Here is a 26,033-nt window from a genome sequence, read left to right on the forward strand (position 1 = left end):
CTGATAAAGATAATATTTCTGAAGGTTTCACTGACTCACCAGTGGCTCCGATGTTAGGTTTTGGGTAGTACTGCTAGCGGCTAGCATAGTGTTTAGCATACTGTTCCTCCAAAGAGTTCAGATCAAGTGCAAAAGAAAAAACTGGTTCATGCCGCACAGCCAATCAGCGCTGGCTTACAGCTCTGATGCATTCATGGACAGTCGTAATATAAGAATTGGCAAATCGGAGCCCACAATGCGTATACCTTCACACTACACATTTTATTATAATAATTTATTTACGAGTAAATGTGAACACATCACATGAAACGGGGCCCTATGACCTCGTCCTCACTGGCTCCGCTTCAGCTCTGTGGTTTTGGTGTTTGAGGCTGAAATGAAAATCTGCTGCGTGTTTTGCTCCCGGCTGATGGGTTAATTCTGTCGCACAAAACTGTGTTGAAGTTTACATTCAGTGTTGCGATTAAGTTGAAGACTTGTGAAAATTTTCATCTTCAGCATTTTGGCTGAATATCTTGTATATTTGTGCTTCATGATAATGTTTTAAATCGCGGAGCTTTTACTGCACGTGCACGGTGCGGAGCGCGCATAATATTGTCGGCGTTTTACAGTGGAAAGTAAAGTCCGGATTCTCCAGCACCGTCAGTGAAAGATGGAGATCCCCCATAGCACCTGCACAAAAGAAAAAAAAGGGGGGAAAAAATAAAATCTCCCATTGTTTAATTAATGCAACAGTGATAAAAAGCTGCTGAACGCCGATGCGTATCGGAGAGTTCGGATCCGGTCTTCAGGAGTTGTCTGCGCCGGTGACGCGCAGTGACTTCACTGGAGGAGGAGGAGGAGGAGGAAGAGGAGGAGGAGGGGGGCACGCCACGCCGCCGCCGCTGCGCTCTCGCCGACTCGTCGCGTTTCTCTCTGCGGGCTTCGGGCAGCACAAAGCCGGAGGGATGCAGTCAGCGGCCGCGTACGGCGCCGCCAAGGCCGGGAGCGTGGCCTTCGATCCGGTCGCCTTCTTCACGCATCCCCGCACCGTCCTCAGACTGCTGTCGTGGGTAAGCCTGCCCTGCAACGTGCGCGTCTCCATCAATGGAGGGGCCTACCTGCCAACCCCCCCTCTGTCTCCCTCTCTGTCTCTCTCCGCCTCTCTCCATTCAGCCTCTCTCTCTCTCTCTCCCTCATCGTGTCTTCTCTCCTCCTGGTCTGATCAGCGGTGTTTTGTGTCGGAGATGCCGCCCTGCTGCAGGGATGCTGCAGCCTCTGGCTCAGCTGTTCCTCCGGAGCCTCTTTGTGTCTGCATGCAGCTGCTGGTGGGTTTCAGTGCCCTGCAGCCTGGATGTGGCACCTCCACCCTGCATGCACCTCTCACTCAACACACACTCCTCACACACACTCACAGCTTGCAGTGTGCAACTCAACTAACAAGGACCGGTCAGGGAAAGAAAATTGCAAGAGAACAAATGTCTCCTGTCTGCATATTTCTCACATGTAAATGGCCCTGTTTAGACTCATTCCAGCTGTAATGTCCAGGTAGAGACAGATCAACAGTGTTTCACTGCAACTCAAGGTGGAACACTGCGTGCTCATCTTCATAATGATTATACTGGCATTCAGCTTGCTAAAAGAAGGCATTTTGTAGTGTAATATCAGCTGATTACAAACCATTTGTCTGTTCTTCAGATTCCAAATTGTGAGGCATCTTCTTTTTGTTGAATGACAGAGAACCAGAAACTTCTCCACTGAGAAGCAGATATCAGGAAAAACTGGTGTCTCAAATATATAGAAAACAGATTAAAACTGTTGGATTTTCACATTCTTGTGTCTGTGTAGGTTTTCTCCCCCAGTCTAAAGATCTACAGTAAACAGGTCATGATTTGGAAAGAGGGATGGGAGGGAATACAACCCTCTTGTGGTCTGTGTATCCCCACTTTAGTTTGATTACTTTTATCAAAGCTCATCTTTCTCTCACAATTTAATGTGCTTCACCAGCAAGCCACAGATAAAAAGTCTGTAAGGACGGTGGGCTTCTAGTGCTCGAGCATCGATCGTGAAATTCACATGATTTGCTCACATACTGTATTTCAGATAAGTTTTAAAAAAACAGGTTTTATACTGACCCCTTGTTACAACAAATTCTCAAAAAAAAAAAATCACTGTTCAATGTTGTGACAAAGTTTAAGGGCCTCCTTTTGATTTAATCATAAACCCCATCCTATCAGGTTCACTCGTAACTCTTGAAAATAGAGACCTGTTCAGGGTCGACCCTTTTGTTTGACCTGAATTTGTGTGAATGAGCTCCTTCCTGTGATCATGCCGGAGTAGAAACTAGATAAATGACCTTTGGCCTGCTCGAGAATCTATTTTGACATCTGCTTCCACAGTCTTTAGGAACATTTTCATTGTGTTTGTTGAACCAAACCTCATAATCTCCCTTTAACATCCAAAAAAAAAAAGAAAAGCAGTATTCTCCAGGAATATACTGTGGTTCATTTTCGATCAGCTTCAGTTTTGACTACTTCCTGTTGCTTCTGTCAAACGACAGTGACCTCAGCTTTTTCTCATCTGTACTGTGAATATTGTTTCCTTCTGTGATGAGTGTGAAGAAAACGTTGACTTTTTTAATCAATTATGAACCTTTAGTAATGATTTTCCTCAGTTTGTGTTCCTGTGAAGGACTGATCACTTTCCCCACGCCGTCTCTCTCCTCACCTGGGGATCAGTCGGCGTCCTGCCACCTGAAGTTGTGTGAAAGTGGTGCAAAAGATGAATGGATGGAAGTTTCTGCTTAATCTGACTCGTTGACATTTGAAAGACTATAACTTTTCCACGTGTCTGATTTGATTTAACAAGCCTGAACCTGAAATAACCTTTTCAAAGAGTCGCACCTCTCCTCGACTCTCCTCCACATGCCCTCAGCCAGAAGCTTCCGCCGGGTTTGAGGAATGAAAAGCATTCCGACACCCGTGCGAGTTCATTCTCTCCTGCCTGTCAGCTAATAAAGCGGCCGGCGTGTCTCTCCCCGCAGGTTTTCTCCATCGTGGTGTTCAGCTGCATCGTTAACGAGGGCTACATCAACATCGGCAGCGAGCGGCTGCTCTGCATCTTCAACAAAAACGCCGACGCCTGCAACTACGGCATCACCGTGGGCGTCACCTGCTTCCTCGGCAGCATCTGTTTCCTCATCCTGGACATTTACTTTCCCACCATGAGCAACGTCAGGGACAGAAGACGTGCCGTCCTGGTGGACCTCGTCTTCTCCGGTACACAGACGTCTTCTTGCTCCCGTGAAACTAATGCAGCACAACCGACAGATCTGAACTGCCGATTGAAGAGTTTCTGGTTACATTTTCTCACGTTTTAAGGCTTTTTCCAGAGTAAAATTCAACTATTTCACTCAAGTAAACTTTTAGCTGACTCTGCAGAAGGGAAAACTCCAGGAAGAGAACTGCAGAGTTCCACGCAGAGGTGGAGACTTTCAGCTGCTGCTGGGGTTCAAGAATAGAAAGAGAGAGAAAAAAAAAAGCCAAGGACAGAGATCAACAAGCAACAGATTGTCACAGGGAAGGAAGCTAATTGACTCGCTGCAGGCGGGATGGAGGCAGAAGGCTCAGATCACAGACGTCCAGTTTCAATGTCAGAGATCCGGCAGGAAGGTAGAGAGAGAGAGAGAGAGAGAGACAGAGAGAGAGAAAGGGAATCAAAGAATTCTTAGGCAGTTATGCAGAAACCCCGATAATAGGGAATTACAATAATCTACTTTTAAAGAAACAAATGTGTAGATTCATTTCCCAGTGTCACTTTGACTCAACATATTCCTGATATTTTAGAAATTTATGAATTGATTTTCTTCTCATTTGCGTCACACTGTGAGCCTTTCCTATTTGGGAACCATAAAAGCATACGTATGATGCTCTGTCTTCTTTCCAGGATCAATACATAGCTCACTTAGTTCTTCATTTAAACATCTGCACAAAAATATCTGCAGGCCTCAGCAGGAGAGTCGTGATATTACAGCATCTAATACTGTATATTGATCGACCTGGAAAGCACAGTGTTGCAGAGGTCAGCAGACCTGCCTCACAGTATAAATATCCCCAGATTGGTTTCACACTGAGGTTATTTTAATGTGAAGTTTGCATGTTCTCCCTGTCTGTGTGTCGGACGGACCAGCAGTCTGGGGTGTAAACCGCTTCCACCCTCCCTCATACACAAACATAAAAGCTAACAGCTCTGTTTCCCTCCTCCAGGTGTTTCCAGCTTCCTGTGGTTCGTGGGCTTCTGTTTTCTGGCCAATCAGTGGCAAGCGACGTCCCCAGACGAGCTGCCATTGGCCCAAGGCTCCGACGCCGCCAGAGCCACCATCGCTTTCTGCTTCTTCTCCATCCTCACCTGGGTCTGTATCTTTATCCCTGCTTATTGATGCTGTCGCCCGTCTTTTATGTGTTTGTGAGTCTGCGATCTTCATCATCATCAGCTGTTTGCTCGTGTGTGTGTGTGTGTGTGTGTTTTTAGGGCTATCAGTGTTTGCTGGCCCTGAACACATTTAGGAGCATTTCCTTCATGGAAGTGAAGCAGAAGCTGCTGCCCCGGACGCCTCCCACACTCGCTCTAGTCTAACACACTCTCGCCGCTCAGCTGCCGCCACGTGTCAATCTGTGTTTAACCGTCTGTGTGTGTTTACCAACAGCAAAAGCTTTCCTGGTTGAATTATTGAACTGAGATTCCAGCTGATTTATGATCCACCGGTGGCTCGGTGGAGCTTGTTAAAACCAAACCCAGAGCAGCCATTCATCTGGCTGCCAGCGGACGGTGGAGAGGCTCAGCTGTAATTGTGTCAGGGATATACAGTCCGTTGTAAAAGATCGTTTTCTCTTATTTCAGTCTGTCGGGTCTTTTTTCTCCCAGCAGTCCAGTATGCAGTCATGCCATTGTTCCTCTGCAGAGGATTTATAGCCTGTGACAGAGACCCCAATCAAAGGCTTAATGCGCTTCCTTCACAAGTTTCCTTCTGACGTCAGCTGCTCAACAACTTATTAACTTTATTGCTGTTCTGCTCTGAAAAATGCTTTAAAGATTTTCTAAACTTTGAGGATTCTCCAACAGTCTCCGGTCGAAATACAGGGCAGATCAGCCTGACAGCAGTTTTGCGTTGAACAATGTGAGGATTTAGAGCTTTAGATAGTTTTCATAGCTGCACTCACTTTGTGTTTTTGTTTGTGGCGAGTGCCTCTTTCCCCTGCTGGACGATGCTGTATTGTATGAAACAGACAAAACCGTCTCCCCCAGGAAACATCTGTTATCAGAATGAATCCTCACAGTATGTGTGTGTGAGTGTGTGTATGAGTGACAGGCAGCCGTACAGTAATTAAAATGAATGCAGCATATGCTGCGCTGCAGCGAAGTTGATGGAGCAGATAGTTTTAGAGCCGGTGAACAACACACCGTTCAAAACCAGATTTGCATTTTTCGTAGTACAGAAGTTTGTCTGGATTGTTTCACCGGAGGCTTGTAACACTCAGACCTATTAGTCGTTTTTGTTGCTGACTGTGGCACGAACGCTGTGTCATTATTCTCCTTGCAATTATTGACAGAAGGAGCAGAGATAGACTCACTAGACAGACATCGCGTTAAGCAGTAGGAAGTCTTGTTTCCACTGGCTGAAGTCTGAGAGTTTCCTCTCTAATTAGTCATCCACGTTATCTGGAAACTTAACTGACTTACCGAGAGACTCAGCTCCACTTATTCACTCATTAAAGCTAAAATAGTGCAACATCTGAATCGGAAAAGGAAAACATCTGCAAGTGAAAGACAATTCTACCAGTCAGACTGTTTCTTTCAGCATCATAAATTCAATAAAAGCCTGGAGGATAAATTGGTTTAGTTGTTGACGATATCTGTTTGAATTTTCACAACATTCCTTTCTTCATTTGCTGACTTGTACAGTCCATCATTTCCATCATTTCCATTCTTTTTGTCTATGAATTCTGCTTATGGAGACAAAGAAAAGTCCTATAAGTCTAATTGTTTCTTCTCCATTTAAACTTGACTTGACGGTGTAGATTCATACAATGATGCTAAAACTCTGCAATTCCACAATCTGTATCGCAGCAGAATGTGTGTACGATGGCTTTTTATATCTTGAATGTTTTGGAGGCGGTTGTAGGAGAATCGGGTCTTCTGCTGCAGCTCTCTCTCCTGTCACCTTTATTATAATTAAGCCGCGGAGCCAGAGAGGTCACCGTGTCTCTTCACACAGCGCCGCTGCACTTCTGAACCCCACCAAACTGCATTATGTCAGCTATAAAAATCTTCCTGGAGCTTAGCCCCGAGCTGGAATATTTCGACCGCCGCTGCTTTGACTCTGATTACCCTCCTCAAGTCTGTCTAATGTGAGTCTTCGGATAAAAGTAGAACTCTAAATCTCTTCTGGCCTGAGCTCGCTCCTTCTCCCTGCTTCTTATGGCGCCCTGTCACTCTGAAGATTGTTGTAATCATGTGTTGCAGAGTGTGATTAATCTCCTTTTTTAATGTGTGTGTGTGTGTGTGTGTGTGTGTGTGTGTGTGTGTGTGTGTGTGTGTGTGTGCTTCACTAACAGGCCGTGTTAACACTGAGTGCGCTCCGTCGCTTCCTCACCGGGAGCAACACTAACCTGTTCACCTGGCAGCACCTGGAGCCCGCCCCCTGCAACGCCAGAGCGACCCCGTACCCCATCGCCAACGGCGCCACCATCGTGACCACCAACCCCTACCAGGCGCCGCCTTTCACCGAGACCCTGGACCCCCAGAAACTCACACAGCAGAGGCCCATGGCTCCGGCCTTCTAGAGACAGACTCAGAGGGAACAGAGAGGCGTGGAGACGTGAGTTGGACACGACTGGGGTTTGGACGGCCGCCTGCTTCACTGTCTGATGGGTTTTCACCCTCACCCGGGACGGGCAGGAGTTTCTGGGTCACTTGATGTTTGATCAGTTCTCACCGTGGCAACTGCTGGCTGAGCTTAGTTAGCTGTAACTCTGTGTCAAAGATACTGTCTTCTAATCATACACACACACACACACACACACACACACACACACACAAACACATAAACACACACGCTGTGCTCACTCACACCTGGAACGTGATACACACATGTACATACACCTGGGAGAACACACGCTCACACCTCGACTGCATGTTCATCTGGTGAAGTGCAGAACAACATAGATATAGATCAGTGAAGATGCTCCATCTGCCTCACGAGGGGCTGCAGAATCTGCATTGTGGGTCGGCGAAGCTCCGTCAGTCCGCCGGACCAGCGGCAGCCTGCCTCTGTCAGGCGTGGCCTCTGATTGGCTGCAGAGCGGGCAGACAGTCCACCGACTGTGAGCGTCCAGGGGGCAGCACTCGCAGAAAGTGCTACGTTTTCTGGGCGGGGGAACAAAGGCAGTGCCGCTTAATGCATTCTGGATGCTATAGTGTTTCAGTGTGAAATATTCATGTGGTTAAATATTTTATTGTGATATGCTGAAGTGGTATAATGACGAACGAGAATAAAAATCTTAACCACCACCACCACCAAGGCCGTGAGTCTGCCTTTGTTCGTATCCGCTTTATGAATAATCGCTTCTTGTAATTTGAGAAACACTTTAATCTGATTATGTACTGTGACTGAGATCCAAGGTTGTGTTAGCATGTTAATAAACATCTGCTGGGAGACCATAATTAGATGAAGTTGTGTTTAATTCATTACCAGCAGTTGCTGTATGTTGGCTGTATTTTTAGATGGTGAGCAGCGCTTGCTCTGTGTGTGTGTGTCACAGTGTGTGTGTGTGTTTGACAGAAGCAGGAGTCAGCTCGTGGAGTCAAATGAAAGTCAGACAGAAAGTGGTTTTATTCCAGCACTGTCCAATTGCTCGCTGTGAATCATCCCCTGCCTCCACCGTCCTGCAGGAACATCGTACAACAACACACACGTCTGGCATCACCCACAGTCATCGCTGCTGTAACACTGACATCCTCATCATCCTCATCATCAGTCCCCGTCGTCGCCGGCAGATAAATTGACATTCAAAAATGTAGAAATTCACCACTGTGGTTCTCATATCGTCCCTGCTGTGTTAATAAAATATAATCTGAGCCTTTTTATTTCTACAAAGTTGCACACACGTTTTGTCACCTGAATAAGCCCTTCAAAACATCTGCTCCGGATTGAAGTTTCCACCCTGTTCTCTCTCTCTCTCTCTCTCCTCCCAAAGTGAAGGGCAAGGGGGCCAGCTCTGGCTGGAGACAGCAGGGGCGCTCTAACTCTGCAAAGCTCTGCTCACATGCTTCACACTGGGCTGTGCCTGAACTACCTCTACCCTGAGAATACTAAAGACAGAGACAAGGGAAGTGGACTGGAAGGGCAGTGACCAACCTAAAGCGACCCGGCGTCTGAGTTGGATGGGGTCAGGGGAGGTCGAGGTAGAAACTACTGAAGCCTAGGTCACACTACATGACGGGGGCGCAAAGGTTCGGGGAGCAAATTGACTTTTTCAGACTGGCAGGGTTGGGTGGATTCAGGCATCACAGGATCCCCTGAAAAATCAAAAGTATAATCCAAGATATTCTCAAACTGCCGTCTGTGAACAATCAATCGACGCCCAGTGGCAGTTTAGTGAAGGTCAAGAAAAAAAACAAAACATGAATTTATTTAGAAGCAAAAACTTGATTAAATATAAGATTTTAATTTTGCTCCATATTTACCAAGCTGCTGTACATTTTCTCTCTTATAGCTTTAAAGTTAACCTTTTAAAAAAGAAATGCTATTGAAGCAACACCATTTATACCAGTGTGCAAAATACAAACCTTTTTTTTCTTCTAAAAAAATCCTTATATTATGTTTTCTGTAGGTTTCTGGCTTACAAATGCATTTATTTCTGACACGATTTGCCATTTCTTTGTATATTCTCCTGAAATAACATGATGTGCCAAAAAAATTATTTTAAGAGACTGAAGGAGATGCTGATAGATGAAAAAAATAAAAAGACTTAATAATTTCAAGCAAACCACTAAATTATTCCAAGCTTAACTTTTACAACTCGCAGTATTTGATCTTTTCTCAAAATTTTAGAGAATTAAATATTTTCCTTTGGACTTGCGGTGGAACAAATTTGAAGAAGTGACCCTGGTCCCCTTGATGTTTTACAGAGTGAAAGATCACAATAATCAGCACATTGTTTGACGATAAACTGTAATGTTTGTGTCGATCAGCTGCTCCGAGTCATCCTGGTTTGTATTCTGACCTAGGCTTGAGGCGCAAGGAAAAGGATGAGTGGGGGCAAGAGAAGAGCAAGCAAGGGGTGGGGGGGGGGGCGTTAGTGTTTGAGTAAATATCGCTGGGAAGTGGCTACTGAGGCTGAACTAAAGCTAGGTCTGTGGTAGAAGAACCCGGAAACTTCTTATGTGCATCATCTCGTGTGCAAATCGCACAAAGGGGATCAAAGTCTTTGAAAACATACTCATTCACACACACTCACACACACACACTCACACACACAGTCTGGAGGGGTTTCTGCTCACACACACACACACCCTAAGAAAACCTTGTGAGTGGACGAGGCGAGGTGCAGGCCAGGACACTGGCGATCCTCCCGTTAGGGATCGATCCCTGATCCCTCGGCGGGTGCTGCAGCAGCACGTGACGGTCCTCCACGTTAGAGAAGAAACGATCCCATCAGCGGATTTTTGTTTTGTCAGTCGTCCACAGAACTTCCCTCGGGCTGATTGGGAGAGAGAGTCGTGGCGTCGAACGACAGAGTCCGCCTCCTCAGCTCGACGCTGCTGTCCGTCGGCTGGGACGCCGCCGTGGCCGGCTGCTGCGCCGGCGGCGGGCTCACCCGCTGCTTCCTGTTCCTGTCCGACACGGGGGACGCCGAGTGGCTGAGGCGGCTCCTCTGCTGAACGGGGCTGGGGGTCAGGTGTCTGCTCCCGGGAGCAGCCGGGTGAGCAGAACTGTTAATGCGGCTGACTTCCTCGTCGGCGGCGTCCGAATGGGGGGCCGGATCGGCGCCGGGGCCCAGACTGGCCGGTCTGGAGTGGGGCGGGGGCGATAAGGTGGATCCCCCACCGGGGACCTCGAGAGCGGACGGGCTCTGCGGGCTGACGGGCCGCTCGGGGAGGTGTTCCTGCGGAGCGGCGTCGCTGTGGCTGCGGCTGTGGCTCTGGCAGGAGATGACCCTCTGGGGCTGGTTGTACTTCAGCGTGTGTACGCTGGACGATCGCTGGCGCGGCGGCGTGGGGGAGGCCGGCGGCACGGTGAGGTGGGGCGCCGCCAGATCTTCAGCCGAGCCGCTCTGATCCAGAGAGTCGCAGCGCACGGCCTCCTGCACACACAACACACCCACAAACACACGTTTCATGACCGGGTGGCGATTTGGCATTGAAATAGAAGAACCTGTTCATTTGGATCATGAGGGAAACACCATAGTCACATTTTTTTTTTCTTTTAGATTTTTGGTTCATTTGTGGAAAAAAAAACCCAGATCCCATGTTAAAGTATAGTTTTTTGGTGTTTTTGTTTACTGGATATAGTATGACGAATTACTCCCACATGGTGTAAATTCTACACTCACCGGCCACTTTATTAGGTACACCTTGCTAGTAATGAGTTGGACCCCCATTTGCCTTCAGAACTGCCTTAATCCTCCGTGGCATAGATTCAACAAGGTACTGGAAACATTCCTCAGAGAGTCTGGTCCATATTGACATGATAGCATCATGCAGTTGCATCTCCCGTTCCACCAGATCCCAAAGGCGCTGTATTGGACTGAGATCTGGTGACTGTGGAGGCCATTTGAGTACAGTGAACTCATTGTCCTGTTCAAGAAACCAGTCTGAGATGACTGGAGCTTTATGACATGGCGCGTTATCCTGCTGCAAGTATCCATCAGAAGAAGGTACACTGTGGTCATAAAGGGATGGACATGGTCAGCAACAATACTCAGGCAGGCTGTGGCATTGCAACGGTGCTCAATTGGTACTAAGGGGCCCAAAGAGTGCCAGGAAAATATCCCTCACACCATTACACCACCACCACCAGCCTGAACCGTTGATACAAGGCAGGAGGGATCCAGGCTTTCATGTTGTTGACGCCACATTCTGACCCTACCGTCCGAATGTCGCAGCAGAAATCGAGACTCATCAGACCAGGCAATGTTTTTCCAGTCTTCTATTGTCCAATTTCGGTGAGCCTGTGCGAGTTGTAGCGTCAGTTTCCTGTTCTTAGCCAACAGGAGTGGCGTCATCTGCTGCTGTAGCCCATCTGCCTCAAGGTTCGGCGTGTTGTGCGTTCAGAGAAGCTCTTCTGCAGACCTCGGTTGTAACGAGTGGTTATTTGAGTTACTGTTTTCTGTCAGCACGAACCAGTCTGGCCATTAATTAAATCACCTTTCTTCCCCATTCTGAAGCTCGGTTTGAACTGCAGCAGATCGTCTTGACCATGTCTACAAGCCTAAATGCATTGAGTTGCTGCCATGTGATTGGCTGATTTGAAATTTGCATTAACGAGCACTTGGCCAGGTGTGCCTAATAAAGTGGTATCCAACATCCAAACATAATATGTATTTTTGTTAACTTACAGCACATGGAAATAAACATTAGGAACAAATTGAACTGAATTAGTGGAGGCAGTTTAGTAATGGGGCAGTAACGGGGTAATGAAGTGAGATCAACTGGAAAAACAAAGACTCGCGGAATCTTTCTGGAATTACAAGAGAGGTAATGATGCTGTTCTGCTGAGGTTTCCAGAGGAGGATAAAGAGGTACTGGCAGGGTGTACTAGATGGAGAAGTATATCAGATCAGACAGAAGTTGAGCCGTGATGACTTGAACCAGCATTATATGTCGTTATGACATTAAATTAACCAAAAATATGATTTTAAGACATTGTAGTTTTCCATTTTTTTATATGAAGTTGAAAGAGCTGCTTGTTCTCATACTGATGGTAGTTAAACTTACTTCAAACCATGTCTTTGATCAGCGTTTGCTGCTCCTGTAGCTACAGTTTGAGCCGTGACTGATTCTCATACATGAGAATCAGCAGCAGCCAGACATGTTCTCCTCACCTCACTGCTCGCTCACATCCAGCTCCATGAGGCTGAACGAGGCTCGTCTGCCGAAGGTTGCTGTGTGTAGTGTGTGAACGGCAGCGTTACTGCCATTTAGCTTTGACAAAAGAGAAACGCCGACGACGCACCTGTCTCCGGAGCTGTCTGCTCGGCGTGCGGAAAGACGCCGGTCGTTTCAAAACCGAGGAATCGGGAACGTAGGAAGGACTCAGCTTGTTTCTGTCTAAACTGTCTTCGGGACTGAGCCAGTGGGAGGGACGCCCGCTGTGCGTGGGGCTCCGCCTCAGCGACGGGTGTCTGTCTATGCTGTGGCTGTACATGAGCCTGGGCCTGTCGGCGGCGGGATCCGGATTCAGCCGGTATCCGTCGAAGCTGTGCGCCGAGCTGAGCCTGTGCCTGTGGACCCGGCGGGCCGGGCTGAACCGGTACCCGTCGATGCTGTGAGCCGAGTTCAGCCGGTGCCGGTTGGTCCTGCATCCCTCCACGCTGTCGGCCGGGCTGAGCCTGTGCGAGGAGAGCCGGTCCATGTTCTGGGACGTGCTGAGGCAGATCACCGGCCTGGAGCTGCGTCCGGAGCCCAGCGACGCGTGGCTGATGATGGGGAGAGCGCCCGGCACCTGCAGCAGCGAGCCACCGCCGCTGGAGCCCAGGGACGACACGGAGCCTGCAGGAAATGAGGTGGCAAAGGTTTATGGGGACAAAGTGATAAAAGGTACACACCAAGGTGAAGTATTTCAGTAACAAGGTAAAGAAATATGAAGGCAAGCTGGATGTGCTCATGATGATAAGTGCTTCCTATATGTTCACTGCACACATAAAGAACACATAAAAAAGGAAAAGACATGGCATGAATCATATGTGAGGTTTGTCCTCACTAATTCAGGTCCTTAGTCTTGTTCAGTTTTAATCTAGTCGGAGCAAAATCAAATCAACTATTTTTTTATCGAATGTGTCTTTATTCATTATATTCAGGGTCCCTGTAGTGCTGCGACTTCTGTCGGCCGAAAACTAATACGAGCACGCCGGTGAGTCACACTGCTGCAGTGGGTGAAGTTTATTTTGATTCGATCTGCCGTGCACATTCTTGCTTCTGCGGAGCCGAACGGACAAAATCAAGTTTCGGTGAGATTTGTCATCAAAATAAGTTTTCAGAGGATAATTTCAGCACCTCTGCTGCTGCTGCTGCTGCCATCTTTCAGGCGTTGCTGGTGAAACTCACACTATTTACTCTGAAATCATGTGAGTCACATTTCGACTGATGTTGATGGTTTGTTAAACTGACGGTTTCACTTTTTACATTTCTTCCTACAGCATACGCGGAGTTGAAGCTGTTATATCAGTTACACCTTCGGTTGTTCACAAGAGCTGCTTTTATCCTTTTAACTTCTCCACATTTCGTCTAAATACCATTCATTTCTAGCAGCGTGACCTTTAATAAAGCAGTGATTTGTTTAAACTCCTCTTATTCCTTTTATCCCCATACATTTAGATGTGAGTGCCCTCGTGTGTTTATCACAACAGGTTGTTGGAATCATTATTTCTTTCAAATCATTTGAAGAGCTTTTCAAAGTTCAAAGGAATCCCCCACCTTTTCCTGCCTGAAGGCCTCAGAGCTCTTCAGATCTTGGCGTTCTGACACCACAGACTTCATTAGCAGAGCGCGGCAGAGGTTTAAATAAGACAGGTTCCTCCTGTCAGACCCTGAACGCCGTTTTAATCATTTGCACTTAATCTGAAGCCTCTCGCTTTAATTCTATGGATTTGCAGAGTGTGATAACAGCAGGGGTGTTTTCACTTCATCCCATTTTCCACTTTTCATATGAAATGTGATTCTTCTTTTATTTCAATGAAGTTATGTAGTTTGATGCTTGCTTTGTTTCTAAAAGTCACCTTCATTATTAGGAAACTGTGTCTGAGCTCCACAGAAGTGTATTTGATCAAATTTTCCGTTTTAAATGATGTAGCGAGACACTAAGCGCAAAATTTCTCTTCTTTTTTTTTTCCCCCCCTGTTATTTTATTCTCTGTGATTTTGGTGCTTATCTGACGATTAGCTCTCCTCCAGGATGATGTTACACAGTAACATGCTTCAGATGGGTTCGGACCACCTGCGGTGAAAAAAAAAGTCACGACTGTCCTCTGCAGGAAAACTGTAGTTCCACCAATTTGTCCTGAATCTCCTCAAAAAAAAAAAAAAAAAAGAAAAAGAAAAAGAGAAGTGCCGGGCTGCTTCAGTCTTGTGATAACACTGCCATTCATCGTAGCACATCACAGCTCCGCAGCCGTCTCGGCCCTTTATGGAGGCAATAATCTTTACAGCAGTCGGTTAGCGGTTATAGGACAGTAAAAACAGTTCCGTCCTTTAATTGGCTGCAAGAAGCCAAATTACCTGAGTAGCTGTAGCGGGAGAGGGCCTCGTGGCCAATGGGAGGGTACGGCGAGCAGCGGAGAGGCTGAGCGTAGCTGTCGCTGGGGAGAGACAGCATGCGTCCCATGCTCAGCAGGTTGCCATGGGAACCCCCCTCATCCTCAACTTGCACCTGCCACAAGAGATCATCACCGCTGTCACTGGTGCTGTCACCTCCGCACACACACACACAGAGAAACGTCTTAATACCTGTGCAGGTGCGCCTCCGCTCAGCTCCAGGTCTCCGCCCGCCGACGCCGTGCTGAGGCGGCGGCAGGCCTCCTCCCGCTCCCTCCTCTCCTCCCGCTCCCGCATCTCCTCGCGCTCCCGCCGCTCCTCCTGCTCCTCCAGCTGCGCCTCCTTGTTGCTCTCCTCCAGGTGCTTCATCAGGACGGCCACCACCACGTTGACCAGCACGAACTGGGCCGTGAGGACGAAGGTGACGAAGTAGACGGGGGAGATCAGGGGCAGGTAGGTGAGGCAGTGGCGGTCCTGCGGGCGGCACTCTCGCAGCGTGTCCTGGACGACCGGGGCAGAGCGACAGGGCATAGATTATGGAGGAAATAACTGAGAGCCGATAAAAGGATTATGGAGCTCGATTAAAAAGACACTATGCTTCACTTCCTCCCTCCTCCAACAGGGGGGGATGTTGATCCGAGCGTGGCGAGGCCTTGAGCGTGTCACAGAAGAGTAATGCACGCTCCTGCCTCCCTAATGCCAGCGGCTCTTAGGCTGTCATATAAAACAGTGATCGGCTCTCTGCCTAATGCGGCCGCCTCGTCGTAACCGCTGCTTTGAGACGTACATATGCGCAGCGACATAAGCAAGCACTCTGTCGTCTATCCGTCTTCGTCTTCAAGGCTCCCGCGGGCCGGAGGAGAGGAAAGGAAATAACCTTCATAATCCCATTCCAGTTGTCCCCCGTGGACACCCTGAACAGAGTCAGGAAAGCCATGCCGAAGTTGTCAAAGGTGGCGTGGCGGCTCAGACCCTCGCACGGGTTCTCGTCTGAACACTCTGAAAGAAGAAGAAAAGGGAATTATGGGAGGTGAGTGGGGCGAGAGGAAGGCAGAGGAGGGAGAAATCTGTACGCAGATTAGAGCAACTGATTCTAAATTGGCATACTTAATGTATGGAACTCAACAAAATGCATCTGCGTTACGTAATCCACACATATCTCACCAGTGTCAGCTGAGGCACACATCACCGGTATATAAATATATGTGCATGCACACATCCGTGTGCTCACACGCACGCCTCGCAACATGCAACGCACGCACGCACGCACACACACACTAACCCAGTTTTCCAAAGAGCTCAACTCCCAGAGCTGCATAGATGAAGAACAGCAACATGAAGAGCAGACCCAGATTCCCCACCTAGACAGACACATTACGGACACACACAGATATATACAGTGTATGATACACAGAAAAATAGACATCAACAGTTTACACCAGGAGAGACGCGAACATGCAAACAGATAGAGACAGAGACCGCCGAGCCTGACTGCCACTGAGGAGTTACACTTCCGAAAAACTAGAAAGGAGTCTTCAACGCACCTGGAGCACAATAAAACCTCAGATTTTAGTTTGGGAAACAGAGGGAGCATTTCGTAGCCCGGATCACGGGTGAATGACAAACACGTTGTTTTATTGTCATTCCAGTGTCGCTCACTGGCGAGCGGGGATGTCTCAGTAGGCGATGGACAAGCCCACTGAACTACTAAAACGCCGCCGCACAAAACCTCGGGTTCGATCGTGTTACAGCGGAATTCTCACTTCAAAGCGGGATTCCTGAGTGGGCAGGAAACAAAGGATCATGGGTAGTTTTCTGTAGGAGTAATTCCCACTGGTGTTCCGGGCGGAATAAAACATCTATGAGGAATACTGTAAAAGCCACATGAATTCAGAATAATTTGAAATATGGAAAAGGGGAAGGTCAAAAGTTGAAACACAAGTCGAACAGCTGAAAAGGTCTGCCTGCTCCGGTTTAATGGGAAACATCCTCGATCTCCCCCCTCTCTCTCCCTCGTTTCTCCCGAAGCCCCCCTGAGGGGCCACCGTGCCTGGAGCTCCGCTGGATCCTCCCACAACATGAGACACGCCGGCGCCGCAGCATGATGCTCACAGCCCTGTGAAAACCGCACTGCAACAACGCAGGAGAGGCTCCGCTTAAATGCAAATGTCACACAGCAACATGTATTTATTGACATTTGTGTCCATTTTAAGGGAAAATCCATCATAATCAGTCCAGAGGGGGAAACTGATGTTATCATGAAAACATCCTATAAAGGTTGGTTCACGAGGAATCTTATAAATTATATAAAATAACTTAATATCATAAATATCTAATGTCGGGAGAGTTTGTGTGTGGAGTGAATTTATTAAAAAAAAAAACAAAAAAAAACGTGAATTGTAAAGTTACCTTCTAAAGTTATAGCTTCTCAAAGACTTGACTATTTAACGATTTTGTTTATTTTTTTAAATGATCTACCTTAAGCCTTGGTATTTCACAGGAAAAAGTTAAATATTCAAACCAGACTGTGGAAAAATTTGGGATTATAATTGTTGGGGGACAAAATGTGCATGTTTCATGATAACTGTAGGTTGGGCTGAAATGGAAAGCACAGGAAAAGTTTATCTTGCAGAATTCAATTTTAAAACCAAATTGTGCGGAATGGGATTCACTACGGGTTTAAAAAAAAAAATGCTGCAAACGTAATAAAGGAGACCTATGGCTCAGCCGTTCTGGAAGCTGGGCTGCAAAATAGGAGAGGAATTAAAAAAAAAAAAAACCACAATAATCACCACAACTACACTTGTCAGGGAACAAATCTGTTTCTGCTCCAAGGTTTTAATTCACGTGCACAGTTATTCAAAAGAAATGAAAGATGCCGTACATGATAAGCTGCAGAGAAAAAGAGACTGTTGCTTTGGAAAACCTATTTGTTTTGCTTAACTTAAACTTAGTCAATAATAGAAACAAATTCTTATCTTATGTGAGAGTAAATTACCTCGGGGTTCGGCCGTCCACATGTTTAAAGCCCATGCTGGGAGTAGGAGTGAGATTCTCAAGAGCTGCCTTTCAACTTATTGATTTTTTTGGCCCTGTTTGTATTTAATGTGCTTTTGTTTACCTCAAACGCTGAAAAGATATCTTTGAAGGTTGGGTTTAGCAGCCGTATAATTTAGACTTTGTGAAATTTCAAATGAAACGACATGAATAAAGGATCTTGCAGCTCTTGCAAGCAGGATGCAGCAGCCTAAAAGAGATTCTGTGATTAAACTGGATTACATGACAACATTGGGGTTTATGAAGCTCTTATTCCCCACTGTTCCAACTTATCCTCTTACTCTTAAGTTTTATTTGCATTTGCAACAGATAGCTGAGAAAACGTTGCGGTGAAAACATCTGAATAAACCTTCACATGTCAGCAGAGTGAGTCTTCCCGTTCAGTCTGCGCTCTCTCTCCTCTCGGTGTGCGCATCAGTTTGCTGTCTTTGTTTGCTTGTTTGTTTGTTGTTCTCTGTCCTTTCCATTTTTCACCCTTACTGTCGCCTCACTGCAATCAGTGCGAGTGGAGATCTGCTACAACGGGGACGGGCAATTAATTCTCTAAGTAGCGTGAGCGCTCTTCAGTCCCGGTCAACATCAATCTCATACGACGGAGTAGTTTTAGTCTGCGTTTAATTCAAATAGTGAAAACTAATTTAATCCTGTCATGTTATATTACTAGTTTGACCCATTCTGATTGTTGTATAAATGGTTGGAAATTTTGAAATTCTTTTGGGATCAATGAAGTATTTATGTATGGTTAAAAAGCAGTATTTAGGTGTTTTGTGTGATAATGGTTATCCTGAAATCCCAACCAGAGTGACAGAAAGCCACAACCTCCTGGTTCTGAAAAGCCTTATTCCTTTAAAAAGGAGTTTTTCCTTAAACTGCTCAAGTGGAATTGTGGTTTTTTTCTCTAAAAAAGTGCCTTGAAATGACTGCGTTGTACTTGACGCTATATAAATGAAGTTACACTGAATTGAATGGAGAACATTTATCTTTATACTTGAATGTAAAATGCCACGAAATGGTTCTGTTGTGTTCAGTGTCATATCTGGTATTTAAAAACGGATTTGAATTGACAATGCTGTTATGACTGCTGTCGGACCGCAGAGCTTTTCCACAGACAGATATTTTCTTTCAGCGCCGTCGACGGTCCTTGGATGTGAATCACATATTCAGACGGACAACAGAGCTGCAGGTGACTTCATCAAGGTCTCCAGAAAATAAATCTCCGTCGAAATTAAATCCGGTCTCTTGAGACGTGGTGCAGCGTGACATTTGGAAGCCGACCGCCACGGCCAGTCGCAGGAAGTGTCCTCCCTGCTCACGTGGGATCGTTGGGTTTTTCTCTGTATTTGTAAGTTGCCACGAGTCGGTTTCTGCGGCGATGCTGCGGCGGAGATACAACTGAACTGAACGTCATTGAATGCCTTTGCATGGCGTTACGGTGATTCATCCTGTTGTTGAGGCGTAAACATTTCCTGGAGAGTTTTTTTTTTTTTTTCCAGCTGTTGATGGCGGCGTCCTTGCTTATGAATGTCTCTTTGGAAGGTCGTTGCTGCAGGTGACACCATCAAGGTCTCCGGAAAATACATCTGTTTGCGAAAAACTAAATGTGACGTTTCGAGACGCCTCAGCATCTCCGATCACATCAGTGCTGCTCACAACTTTTGGTACAAAGACGAAGAAGAAAAAAAAAGATGTTTGTGGTGTGCAGATTGGAGCTTTGTGATACATTTATTGGTCAGAGGAGAAAATGCTCCTGCTGTGATAAGAGAGTTTTACAATCCCACCTCAAAGGAGCATAAAAAGCTGCGCGTGATAAGATTTCATCCCGGACACTCCTGTATTTATTCCTAAGATTTTATGTTTCCACGGATATGCAGCAGCAGCGCAATCACAGCGGAGCGTCACAAAGTGATCATTTAAGAGGCGGATTCATCAGGCCAAGCAGGAATTTAAGGCTCCACAATTAGCATTTCGTTAAATATGAGGAAGTACTCACGCTTGTTTGGAGATTATTGTGTGTCGCTGGTTAAACACCAGACGGTTGGAGGAAAGAGTGATTTCAGTGAATCATGAGGGAGGCGGTCGGCGCCAGGCCTCCTAAATCGCTGTATAAAACAAGCCATCTGCATTTCGTCATATCTGGACATCAGGCTAACGGTTAGACGGAATCTCTCTCTTCTTCTGTCAGGTTTTTTCACGGCGTCGGGGCGGCCGCTTACCTGAGGCAGGGCTTGCATCACCGTGTCCAGCAGGGCTCGCATCCCCGTCGCCATCTTCAGCAGCTTCAGCACTGAAACGTCAGAGTGCGTCGCGTCACGTCTCGTCGGCCACTTGCCGCCGTGCCGGCGGAGGGTTTTCTAGTGCCCGTCGGGCGTGCGTACCTCGCGTTATCCTCAGGACCCTCATGATGCGGATGATGGTGGGGTTGATGGGCAGGGAGGCGTTCAGGTCGATCTCCTCCAGGGTGATTCCCATGATCGACAGCAGCACGATGGCCAGGTCCAGCTGGTTCCACCTGCACACACACACACACACACACACACACACACACACACACACACACGGTTTGGGTCGCGCTGTGTGTCTCTGAGAGCCGTCGTCTCGGTGAGAGAGCAGGAATACCTCTCTTTGAAGAATCTGCGCAGGCCGAAAGCCACGAGCTTGAGGATGGCCTCGATGACAAAAACCACAGTGAAGACGTAATTGCAGTACTTCAGTATCTCCTCCAGGTACTGCGGGACACACACACACACACACACACACACACATACGCACACACTTCAAAAAGCCCTCTGTGGCTGCACTGTACCACCGCATACTGCTTCATTACTATGGTTCTAGGACAGGTGGCGGCGGCGCAAGGTGTTGCCATGGTTACCTGAGGCTGGTTGTAGTGCTCCATGCTCATGGTGAGCAGGTTTGTGAAGATGATGATGGTGATGAAGAGGTCCAGGTAGTGGCTGGTGCACACGGTGTGGATGGATCGACGCAGTGGGGAGTAGTCGGCGTAATACGGCTTCTCCAGCGCCCCTGTGCCGAGGACACACACGCACACGCACGCACACACACACACACACACACACACACACACACACACACACACACACACACATTTGAGAAAGAGAGAGAGAGAGGGAGTCATTAAAATACTTAAAAGAAATATGATGTGAGCGATGAAGTCACTGATGAAGTGGATGCCAAGTGGCACTCTGCTGCGTGTGTGTGTGTGAGTGTGTGAGTCTGTGTGTGGATCGAAAGTGCCACCTCAGGAATACACTCCTATCCATCACACACACACTATATGTGGCACCTCAAGGTGTCTTTGGGCAGAAACCCTGGCAGTGCGCTGCCAGACCGTTAACTGACTCAGAGAAAAGCACTACTGGAGATTACACTGCGGAGCGAGGGGACGGCGAAGGACCAAGACCGGAAAGCGCGTGTGTGTGTGTGTGTGTGTGTGTGTGTGTGTGTGAATGTTTTGCCTGGTTTGGACTTGTGTAAGTTCATATTCAGACACATTTAAATGCTTTCCTAATGCACCCATTCAGACAGCAGCGCTCCAGCTCTGAAGCGTCCCTTTAAGCACGAATTTAAAAGAAGACGGTAAAGAAATAGCCGGATGATTTTTACAGAAACTGCTCTTTTTTTAAAGTGTGCTTAACCTCTTTTTTCTTCCTCTTTCAGAGCGCTCCTTTAGATACCAAATTTCAGAGGTTTGGAGTAGTTTTGGGAGTCAATTTGGATTTTTTTTTTTTTTTTTTTTATCGTTGCAGAATGAAAACTGGTGCAATCCTCTGCAACCTCTGGATTCAAAATGAATATGAAATGAAAAAAAAAAGTCTGGATGACAAGGAAATCATCTCAAAATCACTTACAGTCAGCTGTCCAGCACTGAGATAAAAGATCGCAGCACAGCATGGCAGAGCCGCACACACAACCAAAATGTCAAGTCCGGACCCAGCATGCACCGGCACACCATTTAAAATGGAAGCTGATCATCTCTGACACTGGGAATAATGAAAGCAAGAAAGGCCTGCAGACAGATCCCCATTTAGTGCGTAAAAAGCTTTTCTAGAAAAAGCGCAGGTGGCTTCCAGCAGCACATTAACAATGTTCAAGTTGTTATTGTAAAAAAAAAAAAGAAAGAAAGAAAAGCAGACATGTTTTTCTCCTCTGCTTCTGTGCTCAGTACTTATACTTAAAGTTACTGAGTCACGTGACTGAAAGTTACTGATTTCTGTGAATTTGTTGGTGACTGTGTTGTTGGTTTGGCCGTTAAGAGTAAATATATCCGTCTGCCCCCCCCGCCGCCCCCCCTCCCGGAGGTGTTCTCACTTCTCCGCCGCTTCTCCAGCCGCTTCTGTCGCTTCTCCTCCCTGATCCGGGCCTCCTCCTCCTCCTGCTGCTGGCGACACTTGTGGAAGTTTTCGACCACCACGCCCACAAACATGTTGAGCACGAAGAAGCTGACGATGAGCAGGAAGGAGATGAAGAACAGCAGCATCCAGGGGTTGTTGTTTCTGATTGGCTGCAGCCGCAGACAGGGAGAGAGGAGGAGGAGAGTCAAGAGATGAATAAAGGAGGGGAGGTGGCATGGGGACAGGGGGGAAAAAAAAATGCAAAAAATTGTAGGACGAAAGAGTGATGATAGAGGATGAGGAGGGGTGGAGAGGAAGAAAAGGAGACAGCATAAACAATAAGACAATGTAAGGGCTGAGTCAGCAGTGGAACTGCCAGCACTGTCAACTCACATTTATTCATCTGGCTGCCTTTTTTCTTTTTCCTTACAACCAAGGAAACCTCTCCTCTGAAAAATCTCCCCTTTTTCTCCGTCAAACAAACGAGATCAAATGTGGCCTGAGAGCAACTCAGCGCAGAACAAAAACACAGGAAAACACAATGCACACCAACTCCCCCCCCCCCCCCCCCCCTTTTTTTTTTTTTTTTGCTTCTAACATCTCACAGATTCTCATTCTTTGGCTTTCCCACCGGCTGTCTGCTCACCTGCTGGTCCACTCCGACCGCGTCCAGACCGTCGTACATGATGCTGACCCAGCCGTCTTTACACGACAGCACGAAGAGCGACATCAGCGCCTGGGGGGTGGAGGGGGGAGGCAGGGCGAGCCGCACATCAATCAGCGTCACACTCGTCAATCGGGCGGCGAGAGGAGGCGTGGATGTGTGACAAACCTGTCCCAGATTGTCAAAGTTGTACTTGCGCCGGACCCAGCGGTAGCCCGCCTGCAGACACTGGCTCTTGTTGGTGATGTTGCTCACATGGAGGCCGTCGCAGTGGAAGAACTTCCCTTTGAACAGCTGAGCACACAGGCAGATGGGGTTGGAGCCACGAGAGAACCTGGAGCTACTGTAAACAGGGCTGCGCAGAGCGGAAGTGAGGCCGTTGTCTCGGTTGTACAGTAAATTAGTCAGCAAGCGCCCACGGGCCCCCGACTGTATCTCACAGCCAAGACAGCGCCGCACCATCTGGTCCAGACGGCCTCACGTTCATTAGAAGCACAGAGACGCTCTGCAGCAGGGAGCGCTGTCTTTACAGGATGATTCAGTGACGCCGTGTTTTTCAGGCTGGCTTTATTACCTTCAGAGGTTGTTTTTTTAATGCAAACATTCAATCAAACTACATGGAGGAAGACTTTTTAAACACTGTTTTTATTGTAGAACTGGTGCACAAAAAAATGGGTTTAGAGCAAAATATGTGGGAGTTCGAACACTGTTTCATGTCCCTTTTGTAGAGCTGCTTTCTTCTAGTTTATTAGCACGTTTCAAATATTTAAACCTGGTGACGGGCTGACATTAATAAATAATAAATTGTCGTCATTAATTATAATAAAATGAAATAATTTAAAAATCCAGGTGAAAATCCGAATTGAAAAAATACACTCTCAGCACAATCCTCTTTAGAACCATTGTTTTTTTAATTACTTCCAGGGACTCCGTGCATAATCAGCAGCTCATTTGCATTTCCTCCCAATTTTTTCTCTCGCTTTTTATTACCTGGAGCGATTTGCGAGCTGTGCCTCGTTTATTTTAAACCACTGGGAACGTGTGACTCCTCACGGCAAAGGAACACAACACGCTTTGGATGTTAGAGGGGAAAAAAAAAAAAATGGGTAAAAACCAGTTAACAGTGTGTGTGTTTTTTTCTTTTTTTTTTTTGATGAGAGTTGGGGAATAGCGCAAATGAAGAAGCTTATCTTCAAGCAGCAGAGGATGAGGAGGGAATACATGACGGAAGTGTTTACCTGGACTCCCAGAATTCCAAAAACAATGAAGAAAGCACAGCAGATGAGCACGATATTCCCAATCGGTCTGAGGGACGTGATGAGAGTCTCCACCACCAGTTTCAGACCCGGAGCCCGACTTATCACCCTGCAACACACACACACACACACACACACACACACACACACACACACACACACACACACACACACACACACACACACACACACACACACACACACACACACACAAAGTTATCGTCAGGTGCACACAGGAGAGGGAGCGGCGAGCTGCCCTACCTGAGCGGCCGCAGCGTGCGCAGCAGACGGAGGACCCTGAGCATGCCCAGGATCCGGTTCCCGCCCGCCGACGCCACGGAGACCAGGATGTCCACCAGCGACACGAACACCAGCAGCCCGTCCAGGACGTTCCAGCTGCTCTGCAGGTACACGCCGTTTCCGAAGTACATTCCCATCGCCACCACCTTATCACACGCGGGCAGGCACAGCGCACCAGAGCGCACGAAAAATTACCGAAATAATGAAATAATACGGGGGTATAAAATGAGGCGGAAAGCCTTTCTGATCCCCGCCCGGGAAGAAAATGACTCCTTTGTAGGTAAGAGGAGAAAATGACTTTGCGGTGAAGTGCTTGTTGAGGAAGAGTGTGCTGTTATGGTTACCTTGATCATCATTTCACCCACGAAGATCACAGTGAAGATGTAATTGGACATGCTGAGGAACACCCGCTCCTGTCGGAAACACACACACACACACACACACACACACACACACACACACACATATACATACATACATGTGAAAGTGTGTCCCGTGCATCTGTGACTGCTTTTGTGTTCCGGCGGCTTCAGCTTTGATTCTCCACTGCAGTCTGTTACGTAATGACTCGAAAAAAAACATCCCCAGCAAAATGTAGCAGAAACAAAATGAAAACACACCGAGAACAACACGTGTTCTCATAGTGACTGAGCGGCTCTCGCATCGGCTACGAGCTCATGAGTCAACCGTCTGAGTGTGTGTGTGTGTGTGTGTGTGTGTGAGTGTGTTGTACATTTATGTTTGTGAAGGAGTAACTCACTTCACTTCCTCAAGGAGATGTTAAAGGTTAACACTCAGTGTTAACTGTAGTAAAGAGAAACATTTTTTCAGTGCCGTTCTGGATTCATTATAACAGCAAAAAGAAAAAAGTTGCCTTTTTTTTTTTTTTCATGCGGAGGCAATCAGTGCTCGACGCACACGATCAGCCGAAGCGTTAAATTCGTCACTAAATCCTCTGTGTCTCCGGGAAGCTGTTGCAAATTCTGTTGGTTTTCCACCACCTGCTCCGTCATTTGAAGTGCCGGGTGATGAAGATGGTGGCCAGGAAGCGCTGCGGGGCTTTTTCAGCTTTGATTCCCGCGCTTTCACTAAGACACGCAACTTAAAAACAGAACGGAACCTCGCCCTCTTCGCTCACGCAGAAGGAATAAGCACAGAGACAATGCTTTCGGCCGCACTGGAGCTGCAGTGAGAACCGTCCAGAAACCAGAGCCGAGCACAAACAGCCAGCGAGCTCTGACCTCCACCGCAGAGGGAAAGTGAAGCACCGGCCAGCAGTAAGTTGCAGCCTGTGTGAGTTTTTTGTTGGATTAAGTCCACAGCGCCGGTCCTGACACAGCTGCTGTCTGCAGGAAGGTTTAGTTCTTTAAGATGATGAACTGGAGAAGACAGCCAGAACCACCAGAGTCCAGCCACCACTGTGTGTGATCACTACCGGCGCTGGATTATCTGTGGTGAGGTGAGGGAGGGTTGTATCCCCTCCTGGTGAATGGATCCCCTCGTGTTTATCCCACTAATAACCAAACATATCAAACAGTCAGTAAAAAATCAAATCAGGGCAGAGCTGCCAGAGACCCACACTGGAACACACCTGGTCACCTTCAAACTCACACTCCTCACATGCTTCAAGCTAAATAGTATTTTATATGGAAATCCAATCCAACACCTGTAGAAGTGCTTTATTATTTCTGCCGTGCATGAAGTGAGAATGTGTCTGACGTATCTTTAATTGTTTTATCGATCATTATCATCACAATGTGACGCCCCAGACCTCATGCAGCACATGCGTCGAGTCAAACTCATTATCTTTAGTCGCTGATGTGATTCAGTTTTTTTCACATTATGCTATATTATTATTGACAGCTTTAAGAGCGGCGGACCAGGAAAAATATAA

At 47.2% G+C, this 26,033-nt stretch overlaps 1 protein-coding gene and 1 pseudogene across 1 annotated transcript; one reads left to right on the forward strand and one right to left on the reverse strand.

Annotated features, from left to right (window-relative positions):
- The first annotated feature begins 892 nt into the window (after positions 1-892).
- LOC115389705 (synaptogyrin-3-like) lies at positions 893-6,828 on the forward strand. The gene is made up of 4 exons (XM_030093230.1): positions 893-1,052; positions 3,023-3,257; positions 4,245-4,390; positions 6,594-6,828. The coding sequence occupies exons 1-4, from the start codon at positions 948-950 to the stop codon at positions 6,819-6,821; spliced, it is 714 nt and encodes a 237-aa protein (XP_029949090.1). The 5' UTR covers positions 893-947; the 3' UTR covers positions 6,822-6,828.
- Positions 6,829-9,713: 2,885 nt separating this feature from the next.
- The window catches only part of LOC115389704 (voltage-dependent T-type calcium channel subunit alpha-1G-like), a 51,734-nt pseudogene continuing 35,414 nt past the window's right edge, over positions 9,714-26,033 (reverse strand).

This window comes from Salarias fasciatus, chromosome 6 (genome assembly GCF_902148845.1).
Source record: "Salarias fasciatus chromosome 6, fSalaFa1.1, whole genome shotgun sequence".
Taxonomy (NCBI): domain Eukaryota; kingdom Metazoa; phylum Chordata; class Actinopteri; order Blenniiformes; family Blenniidae; genus Salarias; species Salarias fasciatus.